Raw genomic sequence first — 20,845 nt, 5'->3', positions numbered from 1 at the left:
AAGCGCACGTCTTCGCTTCATGGAGGGGAAAGGCACTGTATGCAAGCGGTATACCCGGCCAGCTGTCCCATAACCTTACTTGTTCATACCTAAAAATGCTTGGGAGGATACCGGCTCTACTCGGAGACCCTAAAATCTCGAATGGTATTGGGTGTTGCCATTGCCCAGTGCCCATGAGGATGCCATTCTCCTCGTAGAGTGTGCTCGTATTCCCAAAGGGGTGGGCACGGCATGGAACTGGTATGCCAACACGATGGCATTCACGATCCAGTGGGCAAGCCTCTGTTTGGAGACAGCGTTCCTTTTCCGCTACCCACCAAAGCAGACAGGACATGCTCTGAGCAGACAAGAGCTGCTCAGAGCATCTAAAGCTCTGTGTGCAATACACAGCAACAATAAGGCTGGGTTTGCCTCCTCCTGGAGCAGATTCGCTTGCAGGCTCACCACCTGACCCCTAAAGGGGTTGTGGGAACCTTGGGCACATAGCCCGGTCAGGGTCTCAAGACCACGTGAGAACAGTCCAGATCGAACTCCAGACAGTTGTCGGTGCCAGAGGACGCCTGCAGGTCCCTACATTCTAGCTACATTCTGCCCTACTTAAAGTAATTGTCCCCAATGACTTAATACATATTTTTCACCTATTTAACAGCTTCTCTAAAGAACACACAACCCAGGCTTGTTAACATCAGAGAGAATAGTTCAGGACTGCGTGAAACAACGTGCTGATTTGAGCTCATTAAATGAGTTTGAGTGTACACCAGCATTGGATCTTTAAATTTTTCTTGGTGCTGGTCCAGCCTTTTTCATCTCTGGTTCAGACACCCTAGGAGCTGCTCCAGTGTCAAGCTCAACTTTCTCTTTTACCCTGTATACAGTAGGACCCCATACATCCTGTATTTTATTCCTGCTCAAAAAACACAAGTACTCCACAAGTACAGGGATGAAATGCTGAACATCTGGCAGCATATACCAGACAACCTTTTCCAGGTTTTCGAATATTCTGACGTTTTGCTGGACATTTTAGTTGGAGGCGCAGCTGTGTTGTTTAAACCTGCTACGAGACGCAGGCGAGGGAAATGAGCCGGTGCGCTGGTGAAGCTCTGTCAGCGCAGCCATCGAACAGCGCTGCCGAGCATTCATCAAGCGAATCTCCGCTCTCTTCCTAACAAATGGACGAACTACATCTCCTCACACATACAAACAAGGACTTTTCTAACTCTGCTGCCTTGTGCTTCACACAAACCTGGCTGAGTGAAGCCATTCCGGACAACGCATTACATCTGCCGAGCTTTCAGCTGTTCAGAGCGGATCACATCGCAAATTTAACGGGGAAAACAAGAGGCGTACAGATGTAACAACGTTAAAGAGGATGTGCTTTATTAATGGTAAGCCATTCTACTCGCTGTGAGAGTATACCTCGTTTATTCTGGCGAGTGTGTATATCGCACCAAACGCGTGTGTGAACACAGTGCTGCAACAGCTGGCTGATCAAATCACAGACACAGAACAAAATTACCTGGACTCAGTTATTATTAACATAATTAATGTTAGAGAGATTGTTTTTAACAAAGCTCATGAACACATGAACTGCCCAAATACAAACAGCACATTACATGCCCCAAACAGAGACAGGAATAATTGCTACACAACAAAAAAGGATGCATATCGCTCTATCCCTAGAGCAGATTTGGGACTCTCTAATCACTGTCTGGTTCATCTTCTTCCAACCTACTGGCAGAAATTAAAATCAACCAAGCTAGTAGTTATGATTGTACAAAGATGGACCAATGAAGCAGTGCAGGAACTACAAGCCTGCTTCGATTGCACAGATTGGAGTGTTTTTGTAGCTGCAGCCACAGACCTGGACAAGCTCACATATACTGTTACATCATATATCAGTTTATGTGAGGATATGTGCATTCCTACTAGGACTTATGTATCATTCAATAAGTATAAACCATGGTTTACAGGAAAACTCAGACAGCTTCATCACGCCAACGAGAATAATTACAGGGGTGGGAATAAAGTATTTTACATTCAGGCCAGAAACACTGAATAGGGAAATCAGAGTGGCTAAAAGAATTTACTCTGAGAAGCTGGAAAAAAGTTTTCAGCTAACGACCCTGCATCAGTGTGGAGTTGCGTGAAACAACTCACAAATTACAGGACTCCTACCCCCAACCCTGTGGTGGACTAAACAACTGGCTGATGACCTGAATGTGTTCTACTGTAGATTTGAAAGGCCCAATCTCACACCCCACCCCCATGCTGACCTTCACTTCACACAAACACCAACACCTCCTGCAACGCCCCTTCTCCCCCCTCCTGTTACTCAACTGGCACTTAAGATCTGTGAAGATGATGTGTGCTGGGTTTTTTGGAAACAAAAGACGAGGAAGTCTTCAGGCCCAGATGGCGTCTCACCAGCATGTCTTCGATCCTGTGCTAACCAACTGACCCCCATCTTCACACAAATCTTCAATAGATCACTGGAGCAGTGTGAACTCCCATGCTGCTTCAAATGTTCAATCATTATCCCTGTCCCAAAAAACTAAAATCACAGGAATTAATGACTACAGACTTATCACCCTGATGTCTGTGGTCATCAAATCACTTGAGAGACTGGTGTTGGCCCACCTAAAGAACATCACTGGTGCCTTTCTAGATCCACTTCAATTTGCTTATTAAGCAAATAGGTCTGTGGATGATGCAGTCAACATGGGATTGCATCCTGCAACATATGGACAGACCAGCTGTTCAGCTTTCAACACCATCATCCCAGCTATACTCCATAACAAATTACACCAACTCTCTGTTCCCATGTCTACCTGTCAGTGGATCACCAGCTTTCTGACAGACAGACAGCAGCTTGTAAGACAGGGGAAATTCACTTCCAGCACCTGTACAATCAGCACTGGTGACCCCCAGAGTTGTGTGCTCTCCCCACTACTCTTCTCCCTCTACACCAATTACTGCATAGCCAAGGACCCCTCTGTCAAGCTCCTGAAGTTTGCAGACAACACCACTATCATCGGCCTCATCCGAGATGACAACTTCTCTGCCTTCAGAAGGGAGGCTGAATGGCTGGTGCAGTCAAAACAACCTTGAGCTGAACAAGCTCAAAACGGTGGAGATGATTGTGGACTTTAGGAGGAACACCCCAACACTGAGCCCCCTCACCATTCTAAACAGTACTGTGGCAGGAGTTGAGTCATTCAGGTTCCTGGGCACTACCTGCACTACATTGACTCCATTGTAAAAAAGGCCCAGCAGAGGTTGTACTTCCTTCACTAGCTGAGGAAGTTCAACCTGCCACAGGCGCTGCTGATACAGTTCTAATCAGCAGTCATCGAGTCTGTCCTCTGCACTTCAATAACTATCTGGTTTGGTTCAGCTACGAAATCAGACATCAGGAGACTACACATGACAATTCATTATGCTGAGAGGATTATTGGTTGCCCCCTGCCCCCCTCTTCAAGAACTGTACACTTCCAGAGTAAAGAAAAAAGCTGGAGAAATCACACTGGACCCCACTCACCCAGCCCATTACCTTTTTGAACTGTTGCCTTCTGGCTGAAGGAACAGTTTTTCCCTCAGGCTATCCATCTCATGAATAGTTAAAATTGCCCCATTGAGCAATAATTATGTGCAATAAACAGTTTAGTCTTTTTTATATTTATTCAACACATCTACCTCTTCTGCCATTTCGGTCATTTCATTCCGCTGAGAAAAAAAAGAAAATTTGCACTGTACATAACAGATTTGTATTTTGCACTGTACATAACAGATAACAGATTTGTATTAGAATTGCAATATGTATGTGTTTATCTATGTATGTGTGTGTATGTATGTACTTATTTGTATTATTATTTATTTAATTTTTTTATTACTGTATTATCTATGTCTTGCTGCTGTTTTTGTATTGTTTTTTGTATTGTTGTGCACTAGAAGCTTCTGTCACCGAGACATACTTGGCAATGAAGCTGATTCTGATTCTTGACCATTCTATGAAAGTGTTCACACTGAGCGTTAGGGTGTGGTGCGGAGTTTCTTAACCCCATACATTTTACACAGCTCAGCAATCACATCGTTTTCATAATTTCTGCCCTGATCAGAATGCAATCGTTCAGGCACACAATATTTCATGAACCACTCATTCAAAAGGATCTTGGCAGTGGTATTAGTCCTCTAATCCTTGGGTGAAAATTCCTGTGTGAATTTTGTGAAAACATCAGTCCCAATTAACACATTCTCACAGCCATCAGTGGCAGGTTAAATCACAGTAAAATCTACTGACACTACTTCAAGGGGCCTTTGAAACTTTTTGATCCACCGCTCTACATCATTTTACATGCCAACCCAGAAGCATAGTTGCCTCAACAGGTTTAGTGTGCGCTCAATGCCCTGATATCCCATACTGTCATGAACACTTTCAAGGACCTGTTCTTTTAGACATGAGTATAAGAGCAGCTGTTGACATTCACCACGATATTGATCATACACAATATGATAAAGCAAGCCATTCAACTCTCTAAAAACTTCCACTGCTTCATCGGTGACAGTCTGTTAAAGACCACTTTCAGGTTTGCAAGTGCTAAGGGAATGTGGGCAAGTATACTAGTATGATCTGAAAAATTAGATAACCCATGGAAGCCTGCATAAGATGTTGTAACGTCGAAGGTCCATTGCAAACCCCAAAGGGCATCCGAGAATACTCAAAGATCTAAAATGGAGTCGAAAATGCAGTCTTATGACCATCATCTGCAAACCTTGGCTGCATCTTGGGTTTACAATGAGCCACAAGTTTTGACTTAGTGCACTGCAAAGTAAGTTTCTAGACAGCTTGTGTTAGCTCTCCTATAGCTTTTTCCTTGTTCTGCAATTTTTAGAGAAGCAGGGTTTTTCGCAGGTATACCAATAGCAGTCCACTGAGCTTCTGCTGTCTAAGACACAACACTTCTGTTGTTGACTAATTTTATGACATGAGATTTAGGATCTTCTAGAGACCACATAAGGGCTTCATCTCGCACTTCAATTTGTGTTGACTGTGACTTGTCTCTCACAGGTTTACGTAGCTCCCTTTTAATGTGTGATATTGCATTTGATGACTGCTTCAGGATAGAACTCAGAATTTGGGACAAAGTATGAGAGTAAGTACAAACATTCTCGCCTTCCATTTGTTTACGTCTATAGAATTTTTGCAATAACTGAGACACGCTGCACTTTTCTCGAAAAGCTTCTATCAGGTACATAAAGAGTGACCTCGCTTGGTCACTTTGATTCATTCCCCATCCATAATCTGAGCTCTTCTAAGGCTGCACCCTTTAGGAGGGACAGTATGAGGTTTAACCAGTCCTCTGTGATTTCTAGCATGTAACACCCTCTCCCCCAGTAAACTCATCAACATATTTCCCAACATTGCTGAAATTACCACTGAATGGTTGAACATGAGTTTCTCTTGGAACATATGTTTTACATGTTTGTCACAGTTTGGTATAGCAACTACTCTGCCCATGACCGGAAAGCACTGCAGAGGGTGGTGAAAACTGCCCAACGCATCACTGGTTCCTCACTCCCCTCCATCGAGGCCAGGGCAAACGATGCTTGCGTACGGCACGCAGCATCATCAAAGACTGTTCCCACTCCAACCACAGACTGTTCACCCCACTCCCCTCCGGGAGGTGTTTCAGGTCCCTCCACACCCAAACCAGCAGGTTCAGAGGAAGCTTCTTTCCTGCGGCTGTCACCCTACTGAACTCGAGCTCTGCATCCCGGTGACAATTGCCCCCCCCCCCCAGACAATTTACACTACCCTAGTCCACCCATTCTGTTCTATTTATTTATTTAAAAATGTACATACTGTAATTACACCTATACATAGTCATATTCTACTGCTCTTCATACTATTCATCCTGCACATACACTTCTTCTTACTGCTCTTATAATGTTACCACACTGCACATAGCTGTACATACTGTACATATCTGTCTATATGGTTCATACAGAATATCCATATTTACTCTGTTTTCTTATTATACTGTGTATTCTGCTAATACACTGCATACATCTATATTATTCTTACTACTTTTAATGTCACTGCTACTACATTGCACATATCTGTATATGTTGTTCATACACTGTTCATATTACATAGCCATATTTATTCTGCTCTTATAACACTGCAATATATTTCTTGTCCTGCCTTTGCACCACCTGTCTACACTTGAATATCACCTTGAATAATTGCACCTTCCTGCTTTTTTTGCACTTCTGGTAGGATGCAAACTGCATTTCATTGTCTTTGTACTTGTAATCTGCACAATGACCATAAAGTTGAATCTAATCTAATCTAATCTAATATAGCTACATAAGAAATGGTAGGCTCTACTCAAGTCTCTACTCAATTTGGCAATAGCTGCCATGGTCTCGTCATGCATTCTGTTGAGGTCTTGAATCTGTCCCTGAACATCATGCATATTACTATCTGCACCATGTTCACCACTAGTGTTTTGTAATACTGAACCATCATCTTCTGATTGTGACATTTTGAAATGTTCAAATTATCTCAGTTTGACTTAGTAAAAACAGTGAAAATTCACTTGTGGACAAAAAGTCTCTTAATCAGTCCATAACGTTGAAACCAAATTATATGTTGCAGAATGTCTGTATAATTGACTTATTTTCTTGCTTGTAGAAATTCACTTTAAAGGTGTCTCATCAAGCAGTACCCCCATGGAATCAGCAGAACTCAGGTGCTCTCTCTCTCTCTCTCTCTCTCTCTCTCTCTCTCTCTCTCTCTCTCTCTCTCTCTCTCTCTCTCGTCCAGCAGTGTCACAAAGCTCTGTTCTTAAAGTGGCTATGTCCAATTTATGATAAGATTTAACTTACATGAAATGTATCCACTTGGCTACATATTTATTAATGCATGAGGAACATGAATTAACACTGAACATTTTTACCGATTTTATTAATTAGTTTATTTATTTATTAATGTGTTACTTTATACAGTAAAAATACAACTGTTCATTGTTAATTCATGTTAGTTCATAATGCATGTTACATGATGACATGTAAAACTTTTCATTTGAAAATGTATTAGTGTACAGTATGTTTTAATTTACATTAACCAAGCTTAATAAGTGCTGTGAAAGTTGTTTCAGTTCAACTAATGAGTTCATGAATTAAAATAAATAAATTAAACAATAAATAAAAATATAACCTTATTCTGTATCTGAATATGTTAATATGTATTTAGCTTTTGGATTTGTATCACTTTGAGAAACTGGACCTTATTGACTTTTTCTTTTATCAAGTTTATTGGTTTAGTTTAGGTTGCAACTCAATTCATAAATACAAACAGTATACTTTAAGTATAATAAATTTAATAGACATACACTATATACTGTATATAGCTGACATATTTATTTTCATCAATCAGTTTCTCTCTACAGCAATGTATGTTTTGCATAGAATGTGTGAAGATTTCATCATTAATGCCCCCCAAAAAAAGGAAAAGAAAAGATTAAAGGTTATAAGAAAAGTCGGAAAACCAAAAAAATATACAAAATTAAAATATCCAATCGTTAGCTGTATAATTAAATTCACAATTTTATTAACACAAATGTATACATTTGGGAGACTCATCGAGTATAGCTGTCACACTCTGAAAGCTAGGTTATGCTAGAGTGGATGTGTATTTTTATTGCAAAAAACTAAAAATGTATATATATATATATATATATATATATATATATATATATATATATGTACTACCTACAATATATCTTACATTATGCATAATTGAGAATTAACATCTGCGTAAAGCAAAATGTCTTTTTTGGAAAAGAAAGAAAACTAAATGCTGGATCTTTTCCTGAACAATCAAAATGGTTGTAGAGAAAACTTTTATTTAGCACAAATATTTAATTCATCAAACAAGATATTGCACACATCAAACAACAGAAGTTTCATCCTAAAGTCTTGCTTTTAGTTGAGTCGTTTAAAACAGGGAGGTACTGTATACAAATTACAGATTTGTTTAAAAGAAAAAATTAAATGTGACAGTAGGATGAAATGCGAAACTAGTTCAAATGATATTTTTTGCTCAAACAAGAAAAAAAAAATGTTTTTTTCATTTCTGTCACTGGCTTCCATCTTTTCTGTCTCATGCAAGAGTTCCAACAATAGCAATCAATCCCTTCACACACAGGACACTATCACATTTCAAATTCTCCTGAAAATTCAAAAGAGAATGATTATGATTAAGTCATTCTGTGATGCTGTGTCGTTCCCTACAGATTTCCCAGTGTTTCTGTCTGCTTTCACTACCCATAGCATTTAGGATGTTAATAGGGTGTCAACAATTGCTAAGGGCTTCAGCTTTTAAATGCAATGATCACAGCTGTCACTCCTCATCACTTCAAATTTAGTGGGTACAGTGCTAATGAGGTACAGTGACAATTACATAAATCTTTTCTCTCTTTTTGGTATGTCACAGGGATTTTAACAGCTGGGGTGTGAAACCACTGTAATTTAGCAGGAGAATTCACTGGGACATTATGATCAGTTGAGATCTAAATAAAAAACAATGTATCAATTTTAATTTTTCAATTCTGGCAAAGAAATGAGAAACAGTTCTATAGATATTTGCAGAGGTGAAGCAAGAATATTAAAATAACATTTCTGTAAAAGAAAATAAAAAACTGCTTGATGACTTAAAGGAATAGTTCACCCGTATAAAAAAAAAGTTTGTCACTAATTTTCAGTTTTGTAAATACAATTATTATCCATCCATCCATCCATCGTCAACCGCTTATCCTGTGTACAGGGTCACGGGGGGATGGAGCCTATCCCAGCTAACATTGGGCGAAAGGCGGGGGACACCCTGGACAGGTCGCCAGTCCATCGCAGGGCCTTTTATTATTAATTAATTAATTTGTATACACAATTTGAAATCATATTTAATCAAACTACGCAGTGATCACTCTAAGACTTTATAGATATTACAGTTTCATTTTTTTTTAATGCATGATTTTCTGTAAAGATGCTTTGAAACTATGTGTGTTCTGAAAAGCACTATAGAAATAAAAATGACTTGACTTTTATTCAGGTTTGACAGACGGTAAGATTTTTTGTGATTAATGCCTTAAATTTGAGTCTGTTCATCACAAAGCAATGTATGATGTACAAAACTGTATAGCAGGGTGATCTTTACTATTTGTAGATATTTATATGCGATGTTCACATGCACATGATGACCTTTGCATGTCTGGATACAAGTGAAATTTGTGTATGTTGTCACAAATGTTAGTAAACATTGGTACATCTCCAAAATTGTTCAAAGGATGATACTTTATGTTTCTAGATGTTGTCAATATGATGATATTGCAAATATCCATGTCCAAGCAAACACACATTTTATGTGTGATAGAACTACACTTTATTATTCAATACCTATGAATAATAATGAGAATATGTTGAAATATACATGTTAATATATACATATATTGCATAAGTCATATGGACAGCTTTTATGACACTAGTATGAAATTGCTATTCCACATTTATTCAACTTTTTTTTTTATTACATGGCATTTAAAGTCACTTTCCACTTTCATAGTATGAAAGAGCTGTTTGGAGATTCTGCATTAGACCTCCTTTTGTGTTTCACAGAGCAAATAAAATAATACTGGATTTGAACTGCATGTTGGTGAGTAAATGATGACAACATTTTCATTTTTGGGTGAACTATTCCTTAAAAATACATTTATCAGTGTAGATATTTTAAGCGGGTATGATCAAAAACTGGTGTCATTTATAATTTACTAGTATAATAAAATCATGTTGCATTTGTCACTCAAGGCAAACAAATTCCTCATTTAATCTTGGGAAATGTGAACTTCAATTCTTACATTTACAACAAATAAAAAATATATGACAGAATGACAGTTTTGCTATTTGGTTTGTTTGTCTCTGGTTTGTGTATCCCATTTAAGTGTTTAATCATACAGAAAGAAAAAATAAAACTTAAACTTAAAATCACACATACTCAGTCAAAAATGAAAATGTTTCTCCCAAACTCAACTAATCTTCATTCTGTGCCAATCCAAAACTTGAGAGAAAGACTAAATTAAAAAAGAAATCAAATCACAGTCAATTTCTTCTCCAGTCAAAATTAAATACATTATCAGCAACATAACAAGTGAGTAATTTTCAGCTGGGGTCATTGTGTGTCAACAATTTCCTCTCCATTTTTCACGCAATTAAAAAAGTAGAATTCGGGGGAGCACAAGGCAAGTAACCTAAATTAATGTAAGTCTCCTTTTGTAAATAAGTCAGTGGGATGTGCTTCATGTCACAAGTGCATTGAATTAAGGCACAGGCACTGTTCTCCTTTTTGAACAGTGTGGATGCATGGGTTCAAGCCCAGTGCAAGCGCAGTTTGGGTACAGGTGATCACCATCAAATGGAGGCGTCCCGTTGAAACATCAGTTTGTTTTGTGTTGTGAAAGATGGCTGTAGATGTCCATCAACAGGATAGAATAATAATACAAATGTCATGTTAACAATAGTACTGACTTCAGGAATGAAAAGTTAATTTTTTTTAAGAGACAGTTCAAACAAAAATGAAAATTATATCATAATCTACTCACCCTCATGTTGTTCCAAACATGTATGAATTTCTTTCTTCCATGGAACACAAAAAGAGATGTTTTAAAAGAAAACAATAAAAATGGGTTTGGAACATCATGGTGGTGAGCTAATAATGACACAATTTTTATTTTGGTGTGAAAAATGGTGCTATAAAGATTAGCATCCACAGGACTCTCTTCAGTGAAATGGCTGCATGACAGTAATAATATTAATGATAACAATAATAATAATAATAATTCTGGAAGAGAAAATGCATCTGAATGGCAACTGTCATCATGTTCTGGTGATCACCTCGAAAGTTTCTGATTCAGATATTGTTTTTCTCTCAGAGCGAATGTCACTGTTTTCACGATTCTTGAGAAAATCCTTGTCAAGTTCTTGTAAAGGTTGAATTTTTCAAGAGTAACAGGTCCTTTGTGTGTTTAAGTGTACTGTGTGTGTGTTGTGTGTGTGTGTGTGTGTGTGTGTGTGTGTGTGTGTGTGTGTGTGTGTGTGTGTGTGAGTAGGTGAGTTTGCAAGTATTTAGAGGCATATATTGTTGCTGATCTGGCAAGTGGAGCCAGTTCCTGCTTGTGATAAGAAGAGTTTTCCATTGGGACAAACACACACCTCGTAGACAGTCTGTCTGCTTCCAGAGGGGGAGGCTTTTCCCTCTGGTAGATGTAGGAGCTTGATTTTCTTGGCATCCAAGCTGATCTAAAGAGAGAGGGAAGGAAAATCGTAAATGCATTTCATCACTTCACAATATAGCCATCCTACCTAAACATTGTAAACGGGTTCAGGGTCCAAAAATAACTGTGCACTTATGCTCTGTGTATGTTGCTCTGGCTGATTGACAGTCATTTTTGATTTAGGTTGACACCTAACAGTGTGTTTGAAGCAACAGTTTTCAGGTAGATTTGAATTTCCCATGTTATTTAAGCAAGGGTCAGACTTTCATTCTTATATAATTTTCGATGGCACTACATTATGTTCTAGTTTTTTTAGTAAGTCAATGGTGGTTACTTCAGTTGTATACTCTCCTCACAGCCAATTTGCACTCACATTTGGTGCTTGGTAAGTATTTTTTTATCCTTAAAATATCTTTTAATTTAAATTTTAGGGTTCCATATGGATTTTGTATAATATTTGGTAAGAAATTAAAAAATAACCTAGTTTAGACTTTTATACTGTAGCTGTATTAGTTACAACTTTTTATTAGTTAATGGAAAGTTAACATAAAACAAACTATAATATAACAATTTACACTAAATATTAAACATGGAAATTAAAAATAGTTTGGTAAATGTATGCTACAAAATGAGGCAGAAACAGATAATAACACTATTTTATAATGATTATGATTATTATTACTAAAAACAATTATTATTATTAACAATAATAATTATTATTATGTTAATATAATAATAATAAATATAGCAACAAGCAGCAATCATCGTGGTCCAAGTTACCAAAGGCTCATTGTTACCCTAAACCAAATGAACAAAACTAGAGGTATGTGCAATGTTCTGGTGCAGAGATATATGTTTTGTTACTTTGTTGCTTGGATAAACCCTTATGGTTGCTTGACAGTTACCAAGGTGATGCTCAAAAGGCTCCTTACTACCCTGAATCAAATTAATGAAACTGGAAGTGTCTATGTTGTTCTGGTGCAGAGATATGTGATTTGTTACTTGGTTGCTAGGCAGTTACCAAGGTGATACTCAAAAAGTTCCTTGCTACCCTGAGTCATATGAAAGGAACCGGAAGTATCTACAATGTGCTGGTGCAGAGATATGTAATTTGTTACATGGTTCCTAAGGTAACCCCATCTAGTTGCTAGACAGTTACCAATGTGATACTCAAAAGGCTCCTTGCTACCCTGAGACAAATAAACTAAACTGGAAGTCTCTACTTTGCTCTGGTGCAGAGAAATGTTATCTGTTGCTTGGTTGCTAGGGTAACCCCATCTGGTTGCTAGGCAGTTACCAAGGTGGTACTAAAAAGGCTCCTTGCTATCCTGAGTCAAATGAACAAAGCCGGAATCTCTTTGATGTTCTGGTGCAGAGATATGTGATTTGTTACTTGGTTGCTAGGATAACCACATCTGGTTGCTAGGTAATTACCAAGGTGATATTCAAAAGGATCATTGCTACCCTTAGTCAAATGAATGAAACCAGAATTTGCTACTATATTCTGGTGCAGAGGTATGTGATTTGTTACTTGGTTGCTAGGGTAATCCCATCTGGTTATTAGGCAGTTACAAAGATGATACTCAAAAGGCTCCTTGCTACCCTGAGTCCAATGAATGAAACCAGAAGTCTCTACATCATTCTGATCCTGAGATCCCCATCTAAGCATTTTTAATGGAAGTCAATCATTTTTGGTTTCTAGGGTGCTCTAAATGGTAGCTAGGGCATGGCTAAGTAGTTTCCTTGATGATACTTGAAGAATGATTGCTCACCCAAGTAAAACTAGCCAACTGTCATTTCTCTAGGACATTCTGATCCAAAGATATCACTCTCAGCCATTTTGAATGGAAATCAATGGATTTTGGTTGCTAGGTTACTCTAAATGGATGTTATGGCATGGCTCAGAAGTTTTTATGATGATACCTGAAGTCTGATTGGTCACCCAATAAAAAAAAAATCTAATTATCATGCCTCTAGGACATTCTGATCCAAAGATATCACACTCAGCCATATTAAATGGAAGTCAATGGGGCTTGTTGCTAGGGTGCCCTAAATGGTTGCTAGGATGTGGCTAAGTTTTTTTTTCAAGTTGATACATGAAGACGGATTACTCATCCAATTGATATCATCCAACTGTCATGTCTCTAGTACATCCTGATCCAAATATATCCCTCTCAGCCATTTTTTATGGAAGTCAATTGGGCTAGTTGCTAGGGTGCTCTAAATGGTAGCCTGTAAACAGATATATTCTTATTGGCTGATTACTAACCTGACTCAAAAGATCCAATCCCCAAGTGTCTGCAACATTCTGTTCTGAAGATATCATTCTGAGCCATTTTGAATGGATGTCTATGGGGCGGTTGCTAGGGTGCCATAAATGGTTGATAGGGCGAGGGTATGCCATTTCCAATATGATACTTAAAGACTGTTTGGTAGCCCGAGTGAAATGAGCCTGTCCCTATGGCTCTATGACATTCTGATTGGGAGATATGATCCCACAAAATTCATTGTCTTGTCATAGTAGGGAAAAAAAAAATGTTTCATGGGCAAGAGGCTTGCCATAGTATGCTTATGGGCATTTTTGGGTGGTTTTAAGGAAGCATTTTACAGTTTTTGGACACAGTCATATAGAAATGACGCGAGACAGAAATGGGGATAATGGAAAAATAAACGCATAATATAATTCCAGACATATGTAAACATATCCCTAAAACAATGTGACAGTTAATCATGTCTGGTAACTTGAAAAATATATTTTCAATATTTTTAGGATATGTAAAAGTAAGGTGACATTTTATTATCTATAATCATTTTGGAAATCACAGGTTTATTTGCAAACTAATATTATAATAGTCAGAAGACATTGACGTTTCTTCAAATAAATGTATATGCATTCATACACTTATGAAAGCCTTAGACTTAAATGGATTTCTTATCTTGTCCCTCTGGTGGATTTTTTTTTTTTATTAAAGCTTTAATTTCACTAGTATTACAGCTTTTCATTGAAATGGCTGATAGTTTCAAATTTGCTGTTAGCCCCCCATTCATCATAAATCCATGATATTTAGTAAGATTCCTCTGAATGTCCTGTTTTCCATATGTACACAGTTTTGTGAAGTTTGGCATTTGTGCACACAAGATACAGGAATATTAGTCATAACGGGCCACACTAGTCAAATATATCGAATTGTATCTTCTAGACTATTTAATGGATCAAAATTATTTTGATTCATTATTGCCAGCATGGTCTAGCGCTGACCTGGTCTAAGTTTTGTGATGATCTGATTTACGCCCTAGGAGTTTGAAAAAGTAGGGTTTTCAGTAAATTAGAATGGCAGAATCATTTTATAAAATGAAATAAAACTGAAATACGTTACTTGACATAAGGATATAGAGGTAAAAAGCATTTTGATTTTAATGTGCTCGGATGTGGAGTAATTAGCAAAAACGTAAATGTTTTTGTTATAACACCACCTTGTGGCCTATTCTCACAAAATTGTTACACAGCCTCATTTTGACACTGACTATGTCTCGTTTAGGACACTTTGAATGCAGCCTTTGAATGTGACCTTCTTTCACTGGAATTCGGAGGATGCATAAGGTGTATCCTTCGTGGGCACTCATAACCTACAATTCTTTGCTTCAACGGAAACGTTTAAAAAATATGATGCCAATTTGCCCATAAACATGATGTTCAAAACAAAGAATATTAATTCGCAAGTTGAAGTACCTCAGTAGATGGGTGCAGAGTATATAATATGTATCATAATGTATTAGACTAAAAGTACAACTGTAAATTCTATTTTCTTTTCTCTTTACATCATTATAACTCCGCTAAAATGTACCTCATACATCCCCTTCTAAAGGGACTTTGTTCCCTTCTCACTCAAAGTGCTTGAGCTTGTTAAAGAGTGGTGCGCTGTCATAGCAACCATGTTATGTTCTTTTTCCGTTTGTTCTTCGAAGGCCATCTCATTTAAAAGAGGCTTGTTTAAAGGAGGACACTTGTATACTGCAGCCTTCAAAGGACATGTCTTACCAAGCATGCAGCCTTCCAAATGAGACATAACCACAGTGTATAAATATCTCGTTTTGTAATAGCTGGCCATTCAGATTTTATGTTATTAGCTGATGAAATTTGATTGTCTGCTGGTGGCCATGTTTGTTAATTTTTACAAATGATATTTGAGTGATATGTTAGCCTTTGGGCCATAGAAGATGCAAACCAATTTTCAACATCACTGATACAGCTGTGGAGTTATGAGCATTTTCAATTGTAGCGCCCCCTATGGACAGAATTTGACGTGACTTGGCATGCAGCCTTAGAATTTCTTGTTGTATATGTGTATCAAGTTTAGCTATGTTTGGACTATTAGTTTGGTAGATATAGGTGCATTTTGATTACATGGACGACAACTGACCAGTTCGTTGGCTTATATCTTCATAACGCTTTGACAAAATAAAATTATTTTGATGCATTTTTGTAAGAAGGTTCCATAGATGATGCATACCAAATTTCATGCGAATCGGACATATGGCCTTGGAGGAGTCTGAAAAAGTAAATTTTCCCAAAAATCCTAAATTATTAATAATAACCAAAATAATACTATTTCAAGTTCAGATATTAAGATTTCTTCATTACTATCTACAGAGCTTCTCTTATAAAGGGACAGTTTACTCATAAATTATAATTCTGTCATCATTTACTCATGTTGTTCCAAACCCTTTCTTTTGTTGTACACTAATGGAGATGTTAGGCAGAATAAATGACAGTTTCAGTCACCATTTGCTTTTATTGTATAGAAAAATATGCAATGAAAGTGAATGGTGACTGAGGCTATCATTCTGCCTAACATCTCCTTTTATGTTCCATGGAAGACAGTAAATAATACTGGCTTGGAACAACATGGGGGTAAGGACATAATGGCAGAATCTAGTGTAAACTATTCATTAAACGTAAGGTCAACCAAACAACAATATTAATTTAATTGAACAAAATATCACTTCTGACAACGTGTTCATTTAAGTCAAGTCCCCTAACCTCCTTGATCCAAGCAATCATAACAGTGTCAGTGACATAAGCACTCCAGTAAGTCTCAGTTAAACACACTTATAGCACTTCCCCCAAGCTGCACCTGTCTCATTTCTCACTTTCTATTTTTCCTGGGACTCTTCAGAAAGCATGAATTACCAAGGCTGGGTGTGGGTATAAAAAGGTAGGAAGAGTCATTACTGGAAGCTTCAAGGAAGCATTCCCATCAAATGACCTGAAACACTTTTTAAGTAGGGGTCTCAATTGACTTCCCCAGACATCTGCTACAGAGCAAATCTGAGTGAGGGAGGGAATTTCTTTTCTCAGAGTCGGGTAATGCGCAAACCTCCACACTAATTGTGTCAGAACTGTCAAGGGGGCACTCTGGAACAACAAATGAGAGTGATGAGGGGTATTGGAGTGGAATATGTGACAGAAAGTTTAAAGTCATGAAAGCATAACCTGAAACTAAGAGTTCTGATGTCACCTAACTGGGCTGGGTCTGTGTAGATCAGAGAATGTAGAACTCACTTATCTATATTATGCCACATTTGATTACCTCTTTTTGGCAGACAAATATTCAGTCAACATGCCTTACATGCATAGATTACAAAAAAACACATACTTACCCTCATGTTGTTCCAAACCTGTATGACTTTCTTTTTCTTGTGGAACACAAATGGAGATGTTAAACAGAATGTTAGCCTCGGTCAACATTCATCATTGTTCCTTACAATAAGTGAATGGTGATTGAGGCTGTCATTCTGTCTAACATCTTTTGTGTTCCATATAAGGACAGTCATATAGATTTAACATGACAATTAATAAATTATGACAATAGTTTTTTTTGGGTGAACATGAAATCAAAACAACCTTATTTACCTTCTTAATACACATTCCTTGTCTTACTGCTAAAGATTCATCAGTCCATGTAATTCATCAGTCCAAAAAGTTTTCATGTTTTCATTATCTTTTATATAATTTCATAAAATATAATAAATAAATCCTTTTCGGCCAAGCCCTCTCAGATTTCAACCCCTCTCTTACAATCACTGGTCATATAGATACTTCTTTTCACAATTTAATCAATAAATCCTTTTTCTTTTTATCTCTTGCTTCACTCTGAAATACAGTGTGTCAAATTGTTTCTACACAGTTGGCAAAACCAAGTATAAATAATTTTACATTTCTAAATCTGTAATTACATTATGTACAAATGTTTACATGTTAGAGTCTGTCACATTTTGTACATTTAAGTGACTATCCAAATGTACAAATATGCATATTTAAATGTTATGTACAAATAGCAATGTATTATAATTAGATCAGGCTAGACATACAGCTGCAAATATATGTTTCATTAATTTAAAGACATATGGTGATCATTTAAAATGCATTACAGCTGCCATCAAAATCCAACTGTGCCTCTTAAAAGATCAACACATCATTTATCATTGCATAATCAGTCTGTATATATTTGATCAAGGATATTTGTGTCAGATTACTGTCATCGACGCAATGTAGCATGAATGTTTAGTTAAACTTCTGTCTCCCTCTGAAGATGAGTAGAGAACATATGGATGCAGATGGAACACTTGTTTTGATGATGACTAATAGCAGATGGCAGTGTCACAACACAGAGCAGATCAGCTATAGCATCACACCCATTAGCATGAGCAGCATTTGGACACCTTGCAGACAACAGAGGTCAGTTACCTCTCCATCTTTAGACTCCAGCCGCAAATCACTCCTGCAGGTTGCTTGGAAATCACCTGCATCAGCTTCTATTTTCACACCTTTAGGGGCCTCCATGTACAGTGAACGTGTGGGAGACTCGAGTCTGAGAAAGAAAAAGAGATATCACCAATTATAATTACTCTCCAGTAAAAGGGAGAGTTTCATTCTTGTGTAGTTATAGCAGAATGTTCAAGCTGCTCTTTTACAAATAATGAAAGTAAATGGTGACCACAGTTGTTCCTTGTGCACATCTAATTTTAATGGCTGGAAAAGAGCAGCAGATTCTGATAAACATCTCCAAATAGTACTTTGATTCAAAACCTTATAATTACTGAGATATAGCCTTTGTTACAACTTCCCCCGTGACAACTAGCCCCGATCTCCCTTATGTCTGTGATTAATTTTCTATTTCAAATAGAGAATATTTCACAGAAATATACAAATGAGACATTTAGAATTTTTTACACTCATAACATTAAATTAAGTAATTCAAATTCGAAGAAATCCTCAAAAATATGCATGGCTTTTAACAGAAAAATATTGACAACACTGCATATATTTAGCAACAAAACAAAATGTCAATTTTTATCAAATTCTAGCAACTACAGCAAATGTTGCCAATAACAAAGATCATTGTTGATCAATGATCAATGATCTGCTATAGTTAATGAAGTGTACGGTGGAGCTCTGATTAGCATGTTTGTAAGAGGGAAAAAACTAAGGAGTAAGAAGTGTGAATCAAAGCAACGCCAATCTGATGCAAGTTAGCATTAATAATAGACAGCAAGGTAAGGAGACATAGCTCAGAAAAGATCTGAACAAGAACATAAAAAATTAATTTTGTGGCAGCCTGGGTGGGCACGCTAAAAGTGGCCATATTGCATATTGCTTTGTGTTGTGAGAACTATTTTCTAGTTTAAACTAAACAAATAGGAGTGAAATTAAGATAATTAGCTTGATAAAACACAAAAGAAGCCTTCATTATCCTGACCCGGCATTCATGCTTTTGAATTTCAAACAGAGCTGGCGTCAGCAAGATATCGTTATTCAATGTAAGGTAGAGCAGTGACACAAGTGCTGTCAAAAGGGAAATTTAAAAAGATTAGGTGACACTGAGTTTCTGCATGACAGTCGTGCCTACCAGGGATAAAAAGGAGTTGACTAATCTGTCACTTGAAAAAAAAATGGAAAATGCAATTTACCCCCTCTTGGGTTTGAAGGAAATATTAGTATAGAGGCAACACTGTATGTGTTTTGCCCAGCAGCGGGAACCTCAGTTAGACGTACATGTAACATGTCAGTATGTATGGATAGAGAAACTTACAAGAGAATACGGTCAACTTAGTTAATTACATCTGATTTTATATATATATATATATAGTGCTGTGATAAAGTATTTGCCCCATCCTGATTTTTCTGTTTTTGTATATACAGGTGCTAGTCATATAATTAGAATATCATCAAAAAGTTGATTTATTTCAGTAATTCCATTCAAAAAGTGAAACTTGGATATTATATTCATTCATTACACACAGACTGGTATATTTCAAATGTTTATTTCATTTAATTGTGATGATTAAATCTGACAACTAATGAAAATCCCAAATTCAGTACCTCCGAAAATTAGAATATTACTTAAGACCAATACAAAAAAAGGATTTTTAGAAATGTTGGCCAACTGAAAAGTATGAGCATGTACAGCACTCAATACTTAGTTGGGGCTCCTTTTGCCTGAATTACTGCAGCAATGCGGCGTGGCATGGAGTCGATCAGTCTGTGGCACTGCTCGGGTGTTATGAGAGCCCAGGTTGCTCTGATAGTGGCCTTCAGCTCTTCTGCATTGTTGGGTCTGGCGTATCGCATCTTCCTCTTCACAATACCCCATAGATTTTCTATAGGGTTAAGGTCAGGCGAGTTTGCTGGCCAATTAAGAACAGGGATACCATGGTCTTTAAACCAGGTACTGGTAGCTTTGGCACTGTGTGCAGGTGCCAAGTCCTGTTGGAAAATGAAATCTGCATCTCCATAAAGTTGGTCAGCAGCAGGAAGCATGAAGTGCTCTAAAACTTCCTGGTAGATGGCTGCGTTGACCTTGGACCTCAGAAAACACAGTGGACCAACACCAGCAGACATGGCACCCCAAACCATCACTGACTGTGGAAACTTTACACTGTACTTCAAGCAACGTGGATTCTGTGCCTCTCCTCTCTTCCTCCAGACTCTGGGACTTTGATTTCCAAAGGAAATGCAAAATTTACTTTCATCAGAGAACATAACTTTGGACCACTCCAGTCCTTTTTGTCTTTAGCCCAGGCGAGATGCTTCTAACGCTGTGTCTTGTTCAAGAGTGGCTTGATACAAGGAATGCGACAGCTGAAACCCATGTCTTGCATACGTCTGTGCATGGTGGTTCTTGAAGTACTGACTCCTTTTGCAGTCCACTCTTTGTGAATCTCCCCACATTTTTGAATGGGTTTTGTTTCACAATCCTCTCCAAGGTGCGGTTATACCTATTGCTTGTACACTTTTTTCTAAAACATCTTTTCCTTCCCTTCGCCTCTCTATTAATGTGCTTGGACACAGAGCTCTGTGAACAGCCAGCCTCTTTAGCAATGACCTTTTGTGTCTTGACCTCCTTGTGCAAGAAGTCAGTGGTCGACTTTTGGACAGCTGTCAAGTCAGCAGTCTTCCCCATGATTGTGTAGCCTACAGAAATAGACTGAGAGACCATTTAAAGGCCTTTGCAGGTGTT

At 37.7% G+C, this 20,845-nt stretch overlaps 1 protein-coding gene across 6 annotated transcripts in view; it reads right to left on the bottom strand.

The window, feature by feature from the left end:
• Positions 1-7,886: 7,886 nt before the first annotated feature.
• The window catches only part of LOC127624630 (delta-sarcoglycan-like), a 430,073-nt gene continuing 417,114 nt past the window's right edge, over positions 7,887-20,845 (bottom strand). For 5 of the 6 annotated variants that reach the window (XM_052099430.1, XM_052099433.1, XM_052099434.1 and 2 more), the window contains 2 exons: positions 18,073-18,196; positions 7,887-11,349 (listed from right to left, as the gene is read on the bottom strand). In XM_052099430.1, coding sequence (XP_051955390.1) covers positions 11,176-11,349; positions 18,073-18,196 — 298 coding nt within the window. In that variant the 3' untranslated portion in view covers positions 7,887-11,175. The remainder of the gene's footprint in view (positions 11,350-18,072; positions 18,197-20,845) is intronic. The other variant, XM_052099435.1, reaches the window with a different exon arrangement.

Source organism: Xyrauchen texanus, chromosome 31 (genome assembly GCF_025860055.1).
Source record: "Xyrauchen texanus isolate HMW12.3.18 chromosome 31, RBS_HiC_50CHRs, whole genome shotgun sequence".
In the NCBI taxonomy this organism is placed as follows: domain Eukaryota; kingdom Metazoa; phylum Chordata; class Actinopteri; order Cypriniformes; family Catostomidae; genus Xyrauchen; species Xyrauchen texanus.
Note: the sequence above shows the minus strand (reverse complement) of the source record. Positions and strands in the feature narration are given on the sequence as shown.